Here is a 16,662-nt window from a genome sequence, read left to right as displayed (position 1 = left end):
TTTTGATTTTGTGTATTTCCTTTTGAGCCACTCATCCATTATTGGAGCCGCTCGCCCTCATGTGGATCGCGGGCGTGCCTATCCCAGATGATCTGTTTTGTTTTGAAATTATGTCACGGTCAAAAATATAATTATTGCAGTCTGCATTCAAACGGAAACATAAATAATAAATATAAAAGCAACAAGCAAAACAATAAATTTCCAAAAACAGATAATCGGTCGCGCGAAATAGAAACAATGAATACAAAAGTAACAAACAAAACAGGAAGTCACCAAAAACGTACATCGGACCGCGCGTAAAAATGAAGTCATCAAAAGGCGTGCGCCGCCCGGGAATCGAACCCGGGTCGCAAGAATGGGAATCTTGCATGATACCACTACACCAGCGGCGCGTTATCTCATGAACTGACTGGTAAATATAAATAGATAGCTTCTGTAACTCGAATGGCAAATTTAGTTTTGTTAACGCCACTATCAAGCCAACTTCAGCGTCGGAAATCACTACCGGTACACGTTTGTACGCTCCCCCAAAGTTTCAAGCAGAACATTGAGGTCGACAATCAGCAGCACGCGAGAAGTTTGAAACTTAAGCCTACGTTTAGGCATACGACTACATTTCATCTATCGAATCATCAGGGAAATGAATAGTCATTCGGTGTATTTATGATATTTTATGACAATAGCCTACAACAGACGTTAAATTTATCCAAGATAAGAGGTTCTGTAAGTACAACTCGGTTGTTTTTGAATCCGTACTATTTAGTCATAACTCCACACACTAAACAATTTGCATGCAACACGTTAAAAAGTCCAGTCCATTCATCTATCCGGAGCCGGAATCGAACCTGCATCTGCACTGTGTCGCCTTTCCTGTCATGTTTGGCAGTTACAAAAGTTGACCACTAGATGTCACTGTGAACAAATAGTGTGAGAGCCACGCTTCTTCAGGTCTCTGAACTTGTCACCTTATTGACCATAGTCGTACACTCAAAACCACTTTGTCTAACCACATTCAGTGGCACATTCGGCATAACAAGTATTTGCCGAATTAATCATCTGCACTGTAGATTCAATGATGCCTAAAGAGCGTTTTGGGAGGTAGAGTACGTAATTGGACTGAAGGTAGTGGCAGGTTTGACCAAACCGCTGTGTGCGCGCGCGCGTCACTTTCTTCTTCCCGCCTCGCGCGTGCTCGTGATGGGAAGTCGCAGAGTGGAGGGAACTCCGGTGGGCTGCGCACAGCGGCAGGTTCACCAACTTCACGCATTCCTGAACGACCGACCAACGGACGCACGCCCTTCCCCTCCTCTTGCTCATCTCCCACAAACATCTTTGGTTCTTGCACCTCCTCTGTGGCGGGTAGACGTCCTGGAATTGTGCTCGCTAACGGAATAACTCAACAAGCTACAAGCCGCTCTCATGGACGCCAAGTGGAGGGCAAGTTGCAAGGGTGCTTTTGGACCTCCTCTTCAAATGTGGACGTGATGATGATGGAGATGAAGTTGGTGTGCTGATGTTCGAGGAAGAAGATGATTAGCGACGAGAGAAACAGCCACGTCAATAAACAGGCGGCCGTGGTGGGCTTGCTGATCCGCTCACCCAAGAAGAGACTCGCCCAACTTGGCCGGAAAGCCAGCAATGGATCAACACAGTAAGACCCACTTAGTGCAACTAAACTATACTCAGCTACACTACATTTTACTCATATAAGCAATGTATTATGTCAACCTGACTGGACTCTACGTTGTATCCTACTACTTCTACTATATGACCCTCTGCTCTCCAATTTACCTTTTCTATGTACATACCACTCCGCAATTATACTAATTTACACAGCACTCTACTTTCTAATAACATAATGTAACAAGCGGAGGCTCTTCAGTGGCTTTTTTTTCCCTGAACGGAAACTGGATGTACATTGAAGAGCTGCTCATCACAACTCAGCTCCAGTCACTCTGCAAACTGACTCCCTCCCTTTGTGCCAAAGTTTAATCAAAATAATGTCATCCCGCCCTTTTATCTTATATGTCCCTTTGTGCATGACTCACAACAAAGCAAATCAACTCAACTGTATTTATAGAGCACTTGAAAACAACCATCGCTGTATACAAAGTGCTGTACACGGTATAAATATCATATATACAACAATAAAAATAATAACGAAGACAGTAGAAAGCACAAAACAGTAAAACTAAGATCAAGTCTGAGTCAAGCCCAGTCAAGAGCAACGACGATTTAGAAATATTTTCAAAGGGTCCGAAGCATGCTTGGGAAGTGCGCTGCCTCATCACTGCGACAATCAAGTAGTGGTTGAAGCTATAAATGTCATTTATTTAAACGGCTTTGTATCACAGTCACTTTGATATCTGACAGATTGATTAGATAGCTGGACAAAGAACAGGATGCGCTTGGCTGCCTCCACGTAACATCTTTGCGCCAAGGAATTATATTGAAGTGAGCTGAAGAGCTTCACTGAGACAAAACTAATGCTTTTTCTCCATCTTGGGGTCTCTTAATGTAAAAACACTGTTACTGTGAGTTGAGGAGCTTCGTTTCGGCGCATTACGACACTTTTGACGAGGCCAAAGTTGCTGACGGATTCAGTCGGGATTTACAGTACATGATTAATAGATATATTTTTTGTTCAGATTATATGTGTTATCTTGTGCGCTCCATGTCCAACAGTTCAACAGGCACGAGCCGTTTGGCCGAAAGTTCAGGCGTCCGGCAGCCGGCCAAGTCCAAAATCCGGCGCCACAACAACAACAACAACAACAAGCGTCTGTCGGGCGTGTTCAACCACAGCCCCAACCTCCACCGAAGTGACAGCGGCTCGGCCTCAGCCACAGCGCAAGACGACCCGGCCGAGCTGTCCTGCCAGCTGTCGGTGCCTGGCATCCTCAAGATTTTCGGCAGCGACATTTGCCAGGGCGCCCACTACAAGAGCGTCCTGGCCACCACGCAGTCCAGCGCCAAGGAGCTCCTCAAAGAAGCTCTGGGCAGGTCAGAATCACACCAGAAAAAGGACAATATTTTCAATCAGATGCTGAGATGCGAGAAGGAGATCTTATCTTCCAACACATTGACTGGAAGCCGTTTCAGCAGATTTTTTAAGACACATAAAATCTTGAGTGACAGAAGCTAAGCGAGAAGACTCTCTCTTTCACCCACTCCCAAAAATGTGTTCAGAGTAATTTTGCCAATTTTATGACAAGTAGATTCTCGGAGGTCTTACGTGGCATTGACCGCGTTTGTCCTCGTTCAGGTACAGTCTGGAGAGAGCGGACGCCGGCGCCTACGTGCTGTGCGACGTGATCGGCCAGACAGGCACGGGCGGCCAGTGGCGGCGGGAATGTTTCCGCGTGGTGGGCGACCACGAGAAGCCGCTGGTGCTGCAGTCGCTGTGGAAACCCAAAGAAGGATTCTCGCGCCGCTTCGAGATCCAGCTGAGGCTCCGAGTAGAGGAGCAGAGCCTGAAGGAGCGGGACACCGTCACGGCAGGTATATCGGGAGACCCCCGCGCGCCCAACGGCAACGGATGTGGCGGCGCAAAGCCGTCTGAGCCTTTTATTTCAGATCCATCTTAACTCATTCACTCCCAAAGACGTTTTTAAACGTCTTTTCAGAATTGGTCTAGAATTGGCTGGTACTGAATAAGTTAAGAAAGGGGGAGTTTGCAATTTTGCCCCAGAAATCTGTTTACTGGCATCCGGTATTTGGACTGTATGTATGTCTTTGTACCTCAGTCGTCCCTCAGCGGTGTCCACGTCCTAGTGGAAGGATTTAGGGGAGACGCAAAGTCAGCCCTTTATGGCTTGGACCTTTGCCCTCCTTCGTATCTGCGCCGCTCATGGAAGGCGGCCACGGGAGACCAAAGCTGTCCTTATCTTTGTTTATGGCCCAGAGGCATCCAAAGCCACTGAGCGCCACATGATAAGTGCTCTCACTGCGCCACTATCGCCGCGCTTCCTGCTCGCACAGGAAGTTCAGGCTTCAAGTCCCACAAATCTTTTGGATGAACTGGCCTGTGCGGCTTTGAGCAAATCCGGGAATATACTCCGCTCATTTCATTCTCCGGGCTTTGAAGGGATTGCAACCGCATTGTTGTGGTTGTTGTAGAAAAGCCATTCGGGGGTACTCATTGATTTTTCTTTTGTACCCACTGGTTGGGACTGTTTTCGATCTGTCACATGTGTTGCCCATTATTGCGCAGTGGGAGTGCCTTGTTATGGTAGTTTGTTGTGTTCAGGATTATTGTGCAGAAATCAAGAAGTAGTGAGCGGGCCAATAAATAGATCGCCATCTTGATGCCGCGGTCTGTTGTGTCCAGGCATTAATGCTCAAGCCCGCAAGCTTCAGCGGAACCGCTCCAGGGCCACCTCGATGTTGGTGGACAGCACCGTGGCAGCGGCCGCGGATGGGCCGGACTTCTGGAGGAGCCTGAGTGAAATGGACCTGAGCGCCATGGGCAAGGAGGCCCGCGGGGTGCGACGATCCCGGGACCGGGAACAGGAGCAGGACAAGGACGAGGATGAGGACAAGGACGCCCTGAGGCTGCTGGGCATGGAGAAGGAAGAGACAGAAAGCAGCGACGACAACGCCACCCAATACTCCATTCATCCGCCTTTTGACTTCCCCTACTTTCTGCTCCTGCAGGGATACAACCACAGACAGGTGACATGCCACGTGCCAATTTTTACTTTTTACTTTTTTGTTTTGTTTTTGCCGAAATGCACAACATAAAAAGCTTCACAGATTAATAATATAATAAATGAATAGAGTTATCAATTAAGCAGCACATTATATATATTATATTATAATATCTATGAAATAAACAGATGCACTTAAATAGGTCATTAAAATACAAAAAAAAAACATTCAAATGAATTTCCATTCATTGAGTACTTTTTGAAATCTAATCTTCACGAATACCAAACCAGATTGCCTTTCATTTTACATTCAGTGCAACACGGCGTAAGCAGTTGCAATGATGCCGCAAAGATTCCAGCCTTGATGGCGGTCGGGACACACCGTGTTCCTGTTTTTGATTTCATTGATTAGGTTTGATTGAACTATTCAAACGCACTTTGCGCATGTGTGTGCATGACACTCAAGTTCTGTCAGTGAGCTCACGGGGGGAAATGTGTGACGGACAGGACAAGATGTCCTTTTGTCGGCACACGCTGGGGAGCCTGAGGAGGACACACACACACACACACACACACACACACACAGATAAACCTGATTACAAGCGAGTGGGTTATTCTGAGAGTGTGTGAGAGTTGGGGGAGGGGCCATCCAAGCATATGACGCCTCACCTCCAGAAAGCTGGGAGCACTTCCTGTTTGTCGTCTGGTCTGAGGCAGACAGGAGTAAGTCTCAGGTCTTAACCTTTCCCCTTCAAGCAAGTCCTAAAATTATCCACTTAAGTCCGTCTGGAGTCGAGTCATGTGACCAGAGCGCCCCGTGGGACGATGACATTGCGACCGTGTCAAGCGCATCACCTGACGCTCGAAAAAACAAAAGCAAAGATGCTTCATGACAGCCTGTCCTGCAATGTGCTAAGTTGTGATTTTTTTGTTTGCAGGATTTCGTCATCTACCTGCTTAGCGGCAGCAGCACGGTGTTAGGCCGCTGCGGCGAGCATCGCGCCGGCGAGGATGAGGAGTGTCTGAAGGTGGACATCCTGCTCTTTGCCCCCGACGTCCTCCCCCGCCACTGCCGCGTGCGCCGTCTGGATGCAGCCACCGTACTCAAGCCGCTCCACGGCGCCCGTGTCACCAAAAACGGGGCGCCACTGAAGGAAGAGGCGGAGCTTCATCCCGGCGACCTGGTGGGCTTGGGGGAGCATTACCTGTTCATGTTCAAGGACCCCACCGGCATGGCGGCTGGACCCCTGCACAAAAAGGTTCTAAAAGGTTTTTTGTGTTCGGGTTTTCAAATTCGGTTCACTTTTTGGCGATTTCTGCCAGACCAGGAAAAAAAAAGTTCAGTGTACTGTTATGACACTAAAACTTATTAATTTCACATTTTAAGGATATAACATATCCATAACATACAAGGAATCAGGCTGGCCCGTGAAAAGCTAAATTCTGCATATAATTTACACACATTTCAAACGCATTGATCATTATTTTATTTGCACCACAAATTGTTGAAAAAAAGGGGATATAGCTCGAATCAACATTTTCTTCGAAAACTAAACTAAATCAAAAACTAGAACAAAAAAAAACTCCTTTTGTGGGGGCGCCCCCCTTCCCCCCAAAGAAATTATGCCTGCCTCTGTTATCCACTATATTTTGTAGATTTTTTAAACGAATCGAACAAATAATTGATTTTTTTTTCCCCTAACATTGAAATTGTGATCATCCACAAAAAAAAAATCCAGAAGAGTCAGGTCCGAGTTGACTTTTTATTTGTTTTGCTATTAATTATAGATTTTTTTTTCAAATCGAGTCTTGAGATTCAAAAAGATGATTAAAAACTCAACGAAAATCATCCCGAGTTATGTCACCATTTATTATATACTGGCTGGTTCGCCGCCCTCCTGGCGGCTCATCAGCTAGTTCCTGCGGAAGGCTGGTAAGGTGGGCCTTCGGCCCACAAAAGTGTTGTTGCTTGGTTCAACTTTTTGTTCATCTTCATTGCTTATCGCGAAAATAAAGAGATGTTTAGCTCTACTAAATAACTAACAATTTCATTGCAATGCTTGTGGGTAGACAACATTTTTTCGCTAAGATGCCCGCGCGATCGTAGTGAGCCACTGCCTGAGCGGCGCGCAGCGGCGCGGTGAAGTAGGTACGTTTTGAAAAGGGACAGACGGAAGGACAGACCGCGTGCGGGACGACGCGCAATATATATATAGATATGCAGTATAATGCCATCATGCTAGCTTAGTCTTTTTTTTTAAAGATATTTACATATTTTTATATATTTTTTTTGTCATTCTGCGTTAAATCGAATGACCTTTCTGCAGACGCCTCCTTGGATGAGGCGCCTCTGTCCTCACGGGGCCGACGAGCCGCCGACCACCTGTCAATCGTGCGGCTGGCCTCCTGTCGTCACCGCAGACGATTTAGCAGAAGACGGCGGCGTGACGCTAAGCTACCATGCGGAGCAGGAAGACGAGGTTCTGCGGGAGATCGTGAACATGTCGGAGCCCACAGACGCCGGACCAAAGCTGACGGCCGCCTTCCTGTTCAGCCTGTGCATCCGACGTTCGGCCGCCGCGCGGGACCTCGAACGCTTCAGACGCCTCCTGCTAAACATCGCGGCGCGTGTGCAGGAAGTTGTCTGGGTACACAACTTCTTCACTACTGCTCTCCCCTTCTTTTTCAAGACACAACCTCATTTTTCCTCTAAACAACTTCACTCCTCTTCAACAAAACTCGTGCTCTTCACAGCTTAACAATGTGTGTTGTCGAGCGTAACGTGTTTTTAATACGTGATTAGGACAAGACCAAGGAGCTTGCGTCGATGCAATCGGACAAGTGAGTCCACTCAAGCTGCACTTCCTGTGTCTTTCGCAAAGATCAATTACATTCACGCAAATCATTTCTTTTGTTGTATGTCGCGACTAGCATCCCCCCACCGCAGACGCATGAAGTGATCTCAGGTCTGCGTCCTCTGGCCGCGTGGATGGCCAACACCATCGAGCTTCTGCACTTCATCCAGCACCACGTCCCTAAGCTGATAGCCGCCGGGAGGGACTCCCCCGGGACAGGTGAGCTATCAACAAAGTCCGTTCGCCCTTCCATCGCTCACTCGAGCGTCACCCCAACAGGTTTGATGGATTCTGAGGAGGTGGCATCCACTCGCGCCGCCTGCGAGGAGGCCATGACGGTGCTGGAGGAAGTCATCATGTTCACCTTCCAGCAGTCCGTCTACTATCTCACCAAGGTCACTCACATTTTTCATTTTTGCCACTCTATACTTACCATGTTGTGTTATGCTAAGTCGTGCACAAAAAATACGCACACAAAAAAATCATGTTAATAAATAAAACTAACACTAAAACTAACTAAAGTCAAAGATATTTGGAAGGAACAAAAACTCACAAACGCGCTTTGAAAACTACAATGAAAGCTCCAAAACGATTTCAACTCTGGCAGACGCACTTTCCGACACGCTTACACACATTCACAATCGCTACCACATACATGCTCTTACATGCAGTGACACACATCCACACAAACGCTCTCACAATGTTTTTGGGAAAGTGTACTGTGTAAACAAGCGGCACACACAATGGAAAGATCAGCTGGCCTTATCTGCAGCCCTCAGCGGGGGAAAGGCCTGGCAGACACGCAAAACACTTTCACACCAATAATCATCTCTCTCTCTCACACGCACACACACACACACATACAAATACATCCCCAAAAAGTACCACGCGCACCAAAAATTCTCTTACATACCACAAAAGTACACATAAAAAAATGCTCACATTGACCAAAAAAAAAAACCTCAAGCAGACTAAAAATGTTCATGGACACAAAGAACCTCTCACACACGCTCACACACATACACACTAAAAATCCACTCACCCCAAAACCCATCTGTGCCCCTCAAAAAAAAACATTCAAATAAACTTCAACCACAGAGAAAAAACATGTCACTGAATCTTCCTATGCACCAAAAACACACACAAAGAGAAAAAAAATGTCCTTTTGTTTATTTGTTGGGTGTGCGATTGTTTTTTTTTTCATCTGACTGATTCAGTTTTGACCTCAGACTTTTGTTTATACACACAATGTTGTAACATTTCTCGGTCTCTCTCTCAGTCTTGCTCTCTCTCACTTTCTCATATTTTAGTGCTTCCAGAGAGGAAGTGAGCATGTGTGTGTGTGCACGCGCGTGTGTGTGAGTGAGGAAGGAGTGTTTCATTTCCTTTAAAAAAAGCATTGGAATGCTGAGAACATTGACAAAAGAGGACTTCTCAAAAACGTGATAAAAAACTTGTTGGAAAGACCAAATAAGTCACTCTGAGAAAGGAGTGAAAACTCAGTGAGGCGTAAGCACGTCTTTCCACACCGTTCGCTGATCTTTATGGGCCACCAAGCACAGCTGTTTGTGAGTCAGCGGTCTTTTTTCTGGGGCGGCCATGTCATGCCTGTGTGGAACAATGAGAAGACTCAAGATGAATCGGTGTCGTCATCAACATTGCGCTCGTTTCATCCTCCTCCTCCTCCTGTCCGGCTTCCTCGCAAGTCCACAGGAAGCACCAAGGTGGAGCTCGATCATTGTCATTGCTCAGGATGATGATTCCCCCACGGCCAGAACCCCTCCAAAGTCCACCCCCCGCTCATATTGACCGCTTACACGAACAACAAGACTGCGTACAGAGACAACCATGAGTGTGTGAACATCATGGAGAGCAGGTGGAAGAGCAGGAGGTGGCAAAAGTTGCGACATGACAGCCAGTGTGTGGAACCGGGATTTCACACTGGCTTAACCACTTTAGAGTGCCTCGTGGTTGCGGTGTGGAAAAGCCCCTCTATATTTTTTTTCCATTCAAATTCGTCAGGGATGTTAACAACACTTTTGGTGTGTCGTTTTTAGTTTCACTTAACATGGACTTTGAAGACCATACGATCCATCCCTAGTTGTAGCTACTAAAAACATTTTCTTGTCTCCCGTAGAGTATGTACTCTGCGCTGCCGGCGATGCTGGATGGGAACCCGTTCTCGACGAGCGGGCGTCTGCGCGCGCCGGACGGGCTGAGCGGCGTGCTGGACGTCCTGAAGGAAGCGCTGCAGCTCTTCACCTCCTTCCAGGTTCACGCCGACATCTGCCTGCAGCTGTGCGCGTACCTCTTCTTCTTCATCAACGCCTCGCTCTTCAACGCGCTCATGGAGAGAGGTAGCCGCACACTTAGCTCACTGCGCCAAGCCTCGTTTACACTTGGTTTCAATGAACGGTGGCGTCGTTCGCAGCGAGGTTGTTCTACTGTCAAGTATGTGCCGAAGTTGACTAAATGTGATGAAAAGAGTGAGTCGGACGTCCTTGTGCCCAACTGAGCTGCTGTTTGTCTTGGAGGCTCGGTGGTGGGCTTCTACAATTGGTCGCGAGGGGTCCAGATGCGGGCTAACCTGGATCTGCTGATGGACTGGCTGCAGAACATCAGCCTGGCCCACGTGGCCGCCGACTTCTTCCAGAAACTCTCGGCCGCCGTCAACTTGCTGGCCACGCCCAAAGAAACGCTACTGCAGGTCAGAGCTCCGTCCCGTTTGACCCTTCTCATAAAAAGATGACCTCACCGAATTTGGTCATTCAGCACACCTTCTACTTCCTCTCCCAACAACCATTCCACTCCCCAAAACACGAATGCACAGATTAACCTCACATCAAAGTACAATCAAGAAATAGTAACAGCAAACATAAGCGTTGTCTTGTGTGACTCGGAAGTTGCTACTGTGAGTCAGGATGAGTTAACGGCGAGCATTTTATTCACCCCTTTCCCTTGGCAGCGGGCCACAACTACCCCCTCCCAACACCACCAGCAACCTCGGCCCTTCCCGCCCTTGCTTGTGCGAGTGCGGCATATGGATGGAGCGAATGAGGTGGATGTGGTGCACGGTAGCGCCGTTATTCTGGGACACGGCCCTGCCGCAAGCGCCCGTAATCAATGGGTACATGTTCCAACTGCAGTGTGTGTGTGTGTGTGTGTGTGTGTGTGTGTGTGTGTGTGTGTGTGTGTGTGTGTGTGTTCCTGAGGTTTCTAAAATTGGTCTTCGGAGGTTTCCTTGAGTGGACCACGATGATGAGCTCACCATCTTGTGGCCTTCAAGCTCAAAAGTACATCAACACGCAGGCAGATTTCATTCCAGTTGTCTTGTCAACAACACTGGTGGAAACTCACACACGCATTAGTCGTGATGTCTTTTTAAGTTTGTATTTTGGGGAATGGGTCGTTCCCGTAGTTGGTCAAGCTCCCGTTTAGTATTCTGAAGTAGTTGTTTGATTCTAATGACAGCCAAAACGTCAACATTGACGCTTCTATACGTTTCCTCCACGTGTCTTCAAGAACCTTGTTCTCAATCACGCCGTTTCCATGGCAACGCAAGCTGACATCTTGTTGGAAAGCCGCGCCGCCAAGACGTGCTATGAAATGAAGAACAAAAGATTATTGGAATTAACTTTTTTACAATTTCATGTAGGTTGTGAATGCCACTCCTCGCTTCTGAATTTTTTTATTTTTTTTCCCGGAAGAGAAGACCTTGAAGGCCCCGACTGCACTCTACTAGATTCTAGATCATGTTTGTTCAATGCTTGCGTCCAGAACCTTCTTGAACTTTTACCTCCAACCGAGCATTACTCTTTCCAGATCATGCTTCATGTTCGAGCATGTAAATTAGAAGATATTTGTTTGACGCGCTTCCAAAAGCTTCTGGGACACTTGCTTCACGAGTCTTAAAATGTCTTCATCACGTTTTTCAGAAGCTTGTCACTTTCTTGTGCTTACAGGCGTCGTGGACTGCCCTGAGGTCCGAGTTTTCCGCCTTAAACGCGGCGCAGCTGCAACACATGCTGACCCGGTACAACACCGGCAAGACCCGACCAGCAGACTGGACTCCTGGACCGGAACATGCCGACGACGCCTGCAGAACGGGTCGGTCCGCGCACACGGGCGGCCATTGTGCACCTCGTGCCAACGTACACATTAGCAACTACACGACTAGCGCTGAACATTCGTTTGGCACATACCAAACTGCCAATTGTGTCGTGACAAGTTCCAACACGCACACCACAAAGCAACAACGCAACAATAGGAATAGAGAACATAACACCGAACATGTCATCTTACAAAGAGGATTTATTTTGACGTGTTTTAATTTAAGTAACAAAACGCCAAAGGGATGTCATAAGCACACAAAATGGACGCCGAAAAACAATGTTATTGCGCCAGACTAAAAGCCGCCATTGTTCTCAGTTGCTATCATGAGCGAATTTCGGTTTTTTTTGTGTGTCACTTCACCATGTTAGCAAAGTGGTGGGACTACGTTGTTTTTGAGTGATTTGAAAGTCGAACGCATGCAGAATTTTTTCCCTCTTTTAATCGATACAAACTCGATGCAATTTAATTAGAAAGGTGTAAAACTGACAGTATGATTACTATTGCTGATGGTCGTGTGTGTGTGTGCGTGTGTTGCGTGCGCATGCGCAGGAGACATTTTGGAGAGCTTCGACCAGCATCCGCCACTCATCCTGCCCAGCAGAAGCTTCTTTTTGGAAGAAGCCCATCAGGACCTGGCTCTCCTAGAGCAGCTGGCCCACCTGCAGCAGGCCGTCAGCCAGGCCTCCCCCAGGGAAGACCTGCACCCACAAGAAGAGGCACAGGTAAAAAAAAAAAAAAAAAATCAACACACTCGGCAAGTTTTCCCCACTTTCTGCATGGAAATCGTTCCCCATCCTCCATATCTAACTTAAGCTGCATGTACTAGTAGTCTGTCCTCACTAGTAATAAAAGCTTTCCAATGACAAGCCTTGATAAAGAGACGACTAGTGCGTGACACTTGTTGGGCCTGGTAGTGTTACTAGTGCAGCATTGTAGTTTGTTAGTAAAGTAATACTAGTAGAACATAAATGGCATGATGTAGCGGAAAAAATACATGACGGGTAAGACACGACATCAGAAGTGGATGGAATTGTCTTACTGGTGAGGTACTAGTACACTCCTTAAGCTACTATGAACTCAATGATCATCCGTGTGACTGGTTGTGGTCGACTTCAGATGGCGCCTGAGGAGCACATGTCAGCGTCGTCCGCAACCACCTCCGATGAGACCTCGCGCCCCGAGCGCCGGCCGCCAGATGTTGCCGGTGACCCGAGCGTCAGCGAGGAGGTGGCGGCCCCGAAGCCCGATAATCACAAGCGGGCGGGTGGCGCCGGCCAGCGGGACGTCCACAAGGCCGCCGCTCCTCCGTGCCCGTCCTGCATCCTCGTGCCTGCCGACGCGCCGCAAGCAAAGGAGACGGACGCACAACCGCAACCCGGTAACGAGCGCTAGTAACCGTGCACGCACACGCTCGCACACACACCCCCACTATCAGCTACAGATCACACCCTCTCACTATACACCAGCACTCGCACACTCGCATACACAGTCACAGTGACACATCAAGCGGAAAGTTTCACTCTGGTCATCTTTGATGAGGTCAGGAGTGTCGTGAGCACGGGAAGAGCGTTTCCGCTTCCACTTGGCATGTTCTGGTGAAGTGCACGACTCCGCCTTAAACTAAAACAACAAGTGTATGACTCAAGGCAAACGTTGTCATTCCGTTGGAATTTTCTAAAGTTGATGTGAGCAGTGGGATGTCGCGCTGATCGCACATGGACAATGTTGTGCTAGCTGCTTGTTTTGTTACACCTTCGGAGGTTCTGCCCAGCAAAGCGTTTCAGTTCATGGAACGCTTTATATCGTCCTGAGATGTGGTTGTGGGCGCAAATGGTTCTTCGTCTTTGTGTGCCCTGTGATGCCCGAACACGGCTGGGATAGGCTCCAGCACACCCACGACCCATGTGAGGATAAAGTGGTTCAGAAAATGGACGGATGGATATCAAAACATTCCAAAAATTCACAAATAATAAGAAATATATATCCATTCATCCATTTTCTAATCCGCGTATTCCTCACGAGAGTCACGGGCCTTCTGGAGGCTATCTCAGCTGTCAGGAAAGATATATATTAATGAAGAAAATGAAAAATAAAATGAAGAAATATTGTGGATATGTATGGCAAAGGTTTTGGCATGCTTTTTTAGAGGAAAAAAAGGAAAACAAAAAAAGGTCATATGAAATTAAAGCAATATTTTTTCAAGGAAACAAAGGCATATTGTCCTATTGGAATATTTCAAGAGGGAGAAATGTGCAATATTAGAGACAGAAAGTTTTCTTTTTCCTAGAAAAACAGTGCAGGCTCACAGAGGGAAAAAAAAGTTTAATTCTAAATCACTCATTCATCTTGCTAATGTGCCCCGCACACACACACACAGACACACATATGCATCCCTTGCCCCCTTTCCTGAGCCCCCCCACCGTGCTGCATTAAGCTTGAGGATTGACTTGATCTGAAGCAGATGTCTTAACTCTCATTGGCTCATTCCTACTCTGTAATTAGCTGCTTCACTGTATTATTCTCCATTACTGTATGTCGTTAAAAAAAAATATATATCAAAGTGAAGTTTAATCGTTCACATTTTTTTTTTACTCTTCATAATCACTCAACTCACATTCTGCAGTATAAATTTATAATAGCAAGCCTATAATCACTAGCCATTGAGTAATGATTGATTTCAGAAATGAAAACTCGCGTTTGTCGCTGAACGCGGCGGCGTGCTCCCATCATGCTTTGCGTGCCGCCTAAACGTTATTTGGAAAGTTTGCTAATCCTTTAATCGCTGCCAAGAATTACAGCGAGGCGCGGAGGTCAGGACAGAAAAGAACGACGGCAGCGGCCACCCGTCATGACAATTTACAGTCCGCTTGCTGCCTGGAATCTTAATCGGACGCATGCGCTTTTGTCCGCCCCACCTACGCCGTGTGGGTGCGGTGCGTGCGTGTTTTGCATGCATGTGTATTTAGCATGCTGAGAAAAGCTATGCAGGGGGTGCATTTTGGAATACTACTCCTGGTTTTGACCGAGCTCGCTTTAAGATGCTTAGCTTCCAAAAGTGCCTTTGCACGCCTTAAAAACGTCATCCCACACAAGATGTTTGGTCAGGTGCGCGCGCACACAACAACAAAAGGGCAACATTTTGGCAATTTCGCATCTGTAGCACACGTAAGAACTTTAGCGCTTTGCATGACCAGGAAGATACTGTAAGCTCAATGACATTTTTTTGTGGGGGGGGGGGGGGTATTTCTTACGCATTTATGTGCAGACGGTGAGTGTGTTTTGGAAATAGAAGAAGACGACGATGATCGCGATGACGTATTCACGGTAGAGATCCAACGCGGTCCTCACGGTCTCGGCTTGGCGCTGGTGGACGGCACGGTACGGCTTCTTTCGGGCCAGCTTCACTTTTACCCCAAAATTCCTCACACTATTTTTCTTGACTTTGTGTATAAGCAGAAGACGGCGCTGAGGATGAGCGGAATTTACGTCAAGTCGCTCGTTCCCGACTCGCCCGCCGCTCTGTGTCGTCACCTGAAGATGGGAGATCGAATCCTCGCTGTCAATGGTGTCAGCCTGGTCGGATTGGACTACAGCGTGTAAGTACAAGTGTGTGCGTGGAAACATCTGGAGCGGGAAAGAGGTAGACCTGAAATAAAAGCCTAATTGTATTTTTTCACAAGTTGATCAGTCCCCCCACCCACTCTGTGCTTCAGTGGTGTATACGGGCTCCCTCTAGTGGCTAGTCAAACAGTTGCTGAATTTATTTGTTAAGTTTGTTTACAACTTGTAAATATAAATCCAATACATTAGCATTGAATTTTTACAGCTGATTGTTCTCAAACATTTTTTCGGAAATATTTATATTTTACATAAAATCCTGTTGTTTTTATATTATTATTTATTTTATTTACTTGACCAAATTGTGTTTTTTTTCTTCCCCAGTGGGCGTGAAGTGATTCGCTCTTCGGGAGACTCTCTGAGACTGCTGGTGGCCAACATGGATGCCAACACAAACGCCAATAAAAGTTCACAGACGACCAAATGCTGAACAGGAAGTCAAGACTGTTTCCTGCTTCCTCTCCGGAAGCTTCTCCGCTCACTCCAAAAACGTTTTGTTGTTGTTGTTGTTCTATCTTCTCAATGTCTATCAACTCATTTGTATTTATAAAAAACGTTGCTATTTTCTCATATTTATACAATTCTTAAACATGTGCACAATAAATGTGTGTGCAGGCGGGTTTGTGTGCTGGGTGTGTCTTGCGCCACATTTTTTGGGGTTTGGGTTTTGAAAAAAACTCGCCACAATTGTGCACATAGGAAGTCACCCTGATGACTTCCTGCACATATCCAAAGAAAACATTTCAACAAAGTGTTTGGTCGGCCCCTGGCGGCTGCGTGCAGTACGGCATCCATCCTCAAAGGGCACTTTTCAAATCATTTGTAATAGGTAGTGGTGATGCATTTAATTTCTATTGTACTTTACATCCATCCATCCATTTTCTAATCTAGTCACTAGTCATTTTCTAGTCACAGACATCCTAGAGCCTATCCCAGCTTTCTTCTGGCAGTGGGCGGGGTACACCCTGAAATGGTTGCCAGCTAATCGCAGGGCACACATAAATGGACAACCACCTGCGCTCAAACTCACACCTAGGGGCAATTCAATTTAGAGTGTTCCGTTAACCTGCCATGCATGTTTTTTGGAACATTCAAACTCCACACAGGAAGGACAGAGCCAGAATCGAACCCTGGACCTCTGCACTGTGAGGTCGACGTGCCGCCCATTGTACTTTGCATTTGCGTAATTTGTGTTGACTGCAGCGTTAACACCCTGTGGTCACAATCAAGGAACATGACATTCATGAATAAGATTTTGCTTGTAGAAGCCTGGTGAATAGTGGTTAGCAAGTATGCCTCACAGTTCAAAGGATCGGGTTGAATTTGGGCTCTGGAACTCCTGTGTCATCTTTGCTACATACGAATAGAATCCAATTTTCATTTACTTAAATTAACTAACCAGCTATTTAACAAGCCAAAGGGGGGGG

The 16,662-nt window shown here is 46.9% G+C and overlaps 1 protein-coding gene and 1 non-coding gene across 2 annotated transcripts; one reads left to right on the top strand and one right to left on the bottom strand.

Moving 5' to 3' along the window:
* Positions 1-321: 321 nt before the first annotated feature.
* Positions 322-392, bottom strand: trnag-ccc (transfer RNA glycine (anticodon CCC)). The gene has a single exon. It is a non-coding gene; the product is annotated as a tRNA-Gly (tRNA).
* Positions 393-1,012: 620 nt separating this feature from the next.
* On the top strand, positions 1,013-15,854 carry radil2a (Ras association and DIL domains 2a). Its single transcript, XM_052048175.1, has 17 exons — positions 1,013-1,651; positions 2,686-3,003; positions 3,266-3,501; positions 4,331-4,674; positions 5,588-5,908; positions 6,977-7,297; positions 7,453-7,490; positions 7,581-7,723; positions 7,784-7,899; positions 9,642-9,861; positions 10,039-10,211; positions 11,467-11,611; positions 12,167-12,339; positions 12,734-12,995; positions 14,883-14,995; positions 15,074-15,213; positions 15,560-15,854. Exons 1-17 carry the CDS (start codon positions 1,530-1,532, stop codon positions 15,663-15,665), a joined length of 3,291 nt encoding a protein of 1,096 aa, XP_051904135.1. The 5' UTR covers positions 1,013-1,529; the 3' UTR covers positions 15,666-15,854.
* The last annotated feature ends 808 nt before the right edge of the window (positions 15,855-16,662 follow it).

The sequence above is a fragment of the Hippocampus zosterae genome, chromosome 17 (genome assembly GCF_025434085.1).
Source record: "Hippocampus zosterae strain Florida chromosome 17, ASM2543408v3, whole genome shotgun sequence".
NCBI classification, from domain to species: domain Eukaryota; kingdom Metazoa; phylum Chordata; class Actinopteri; order Syngnathiformes; family Syngnathidae; genus Hippocampus; species Hippocampus zosterae.
This window is presented reverse-complemented; position numbering and strand designations above follow the sequence as displayed.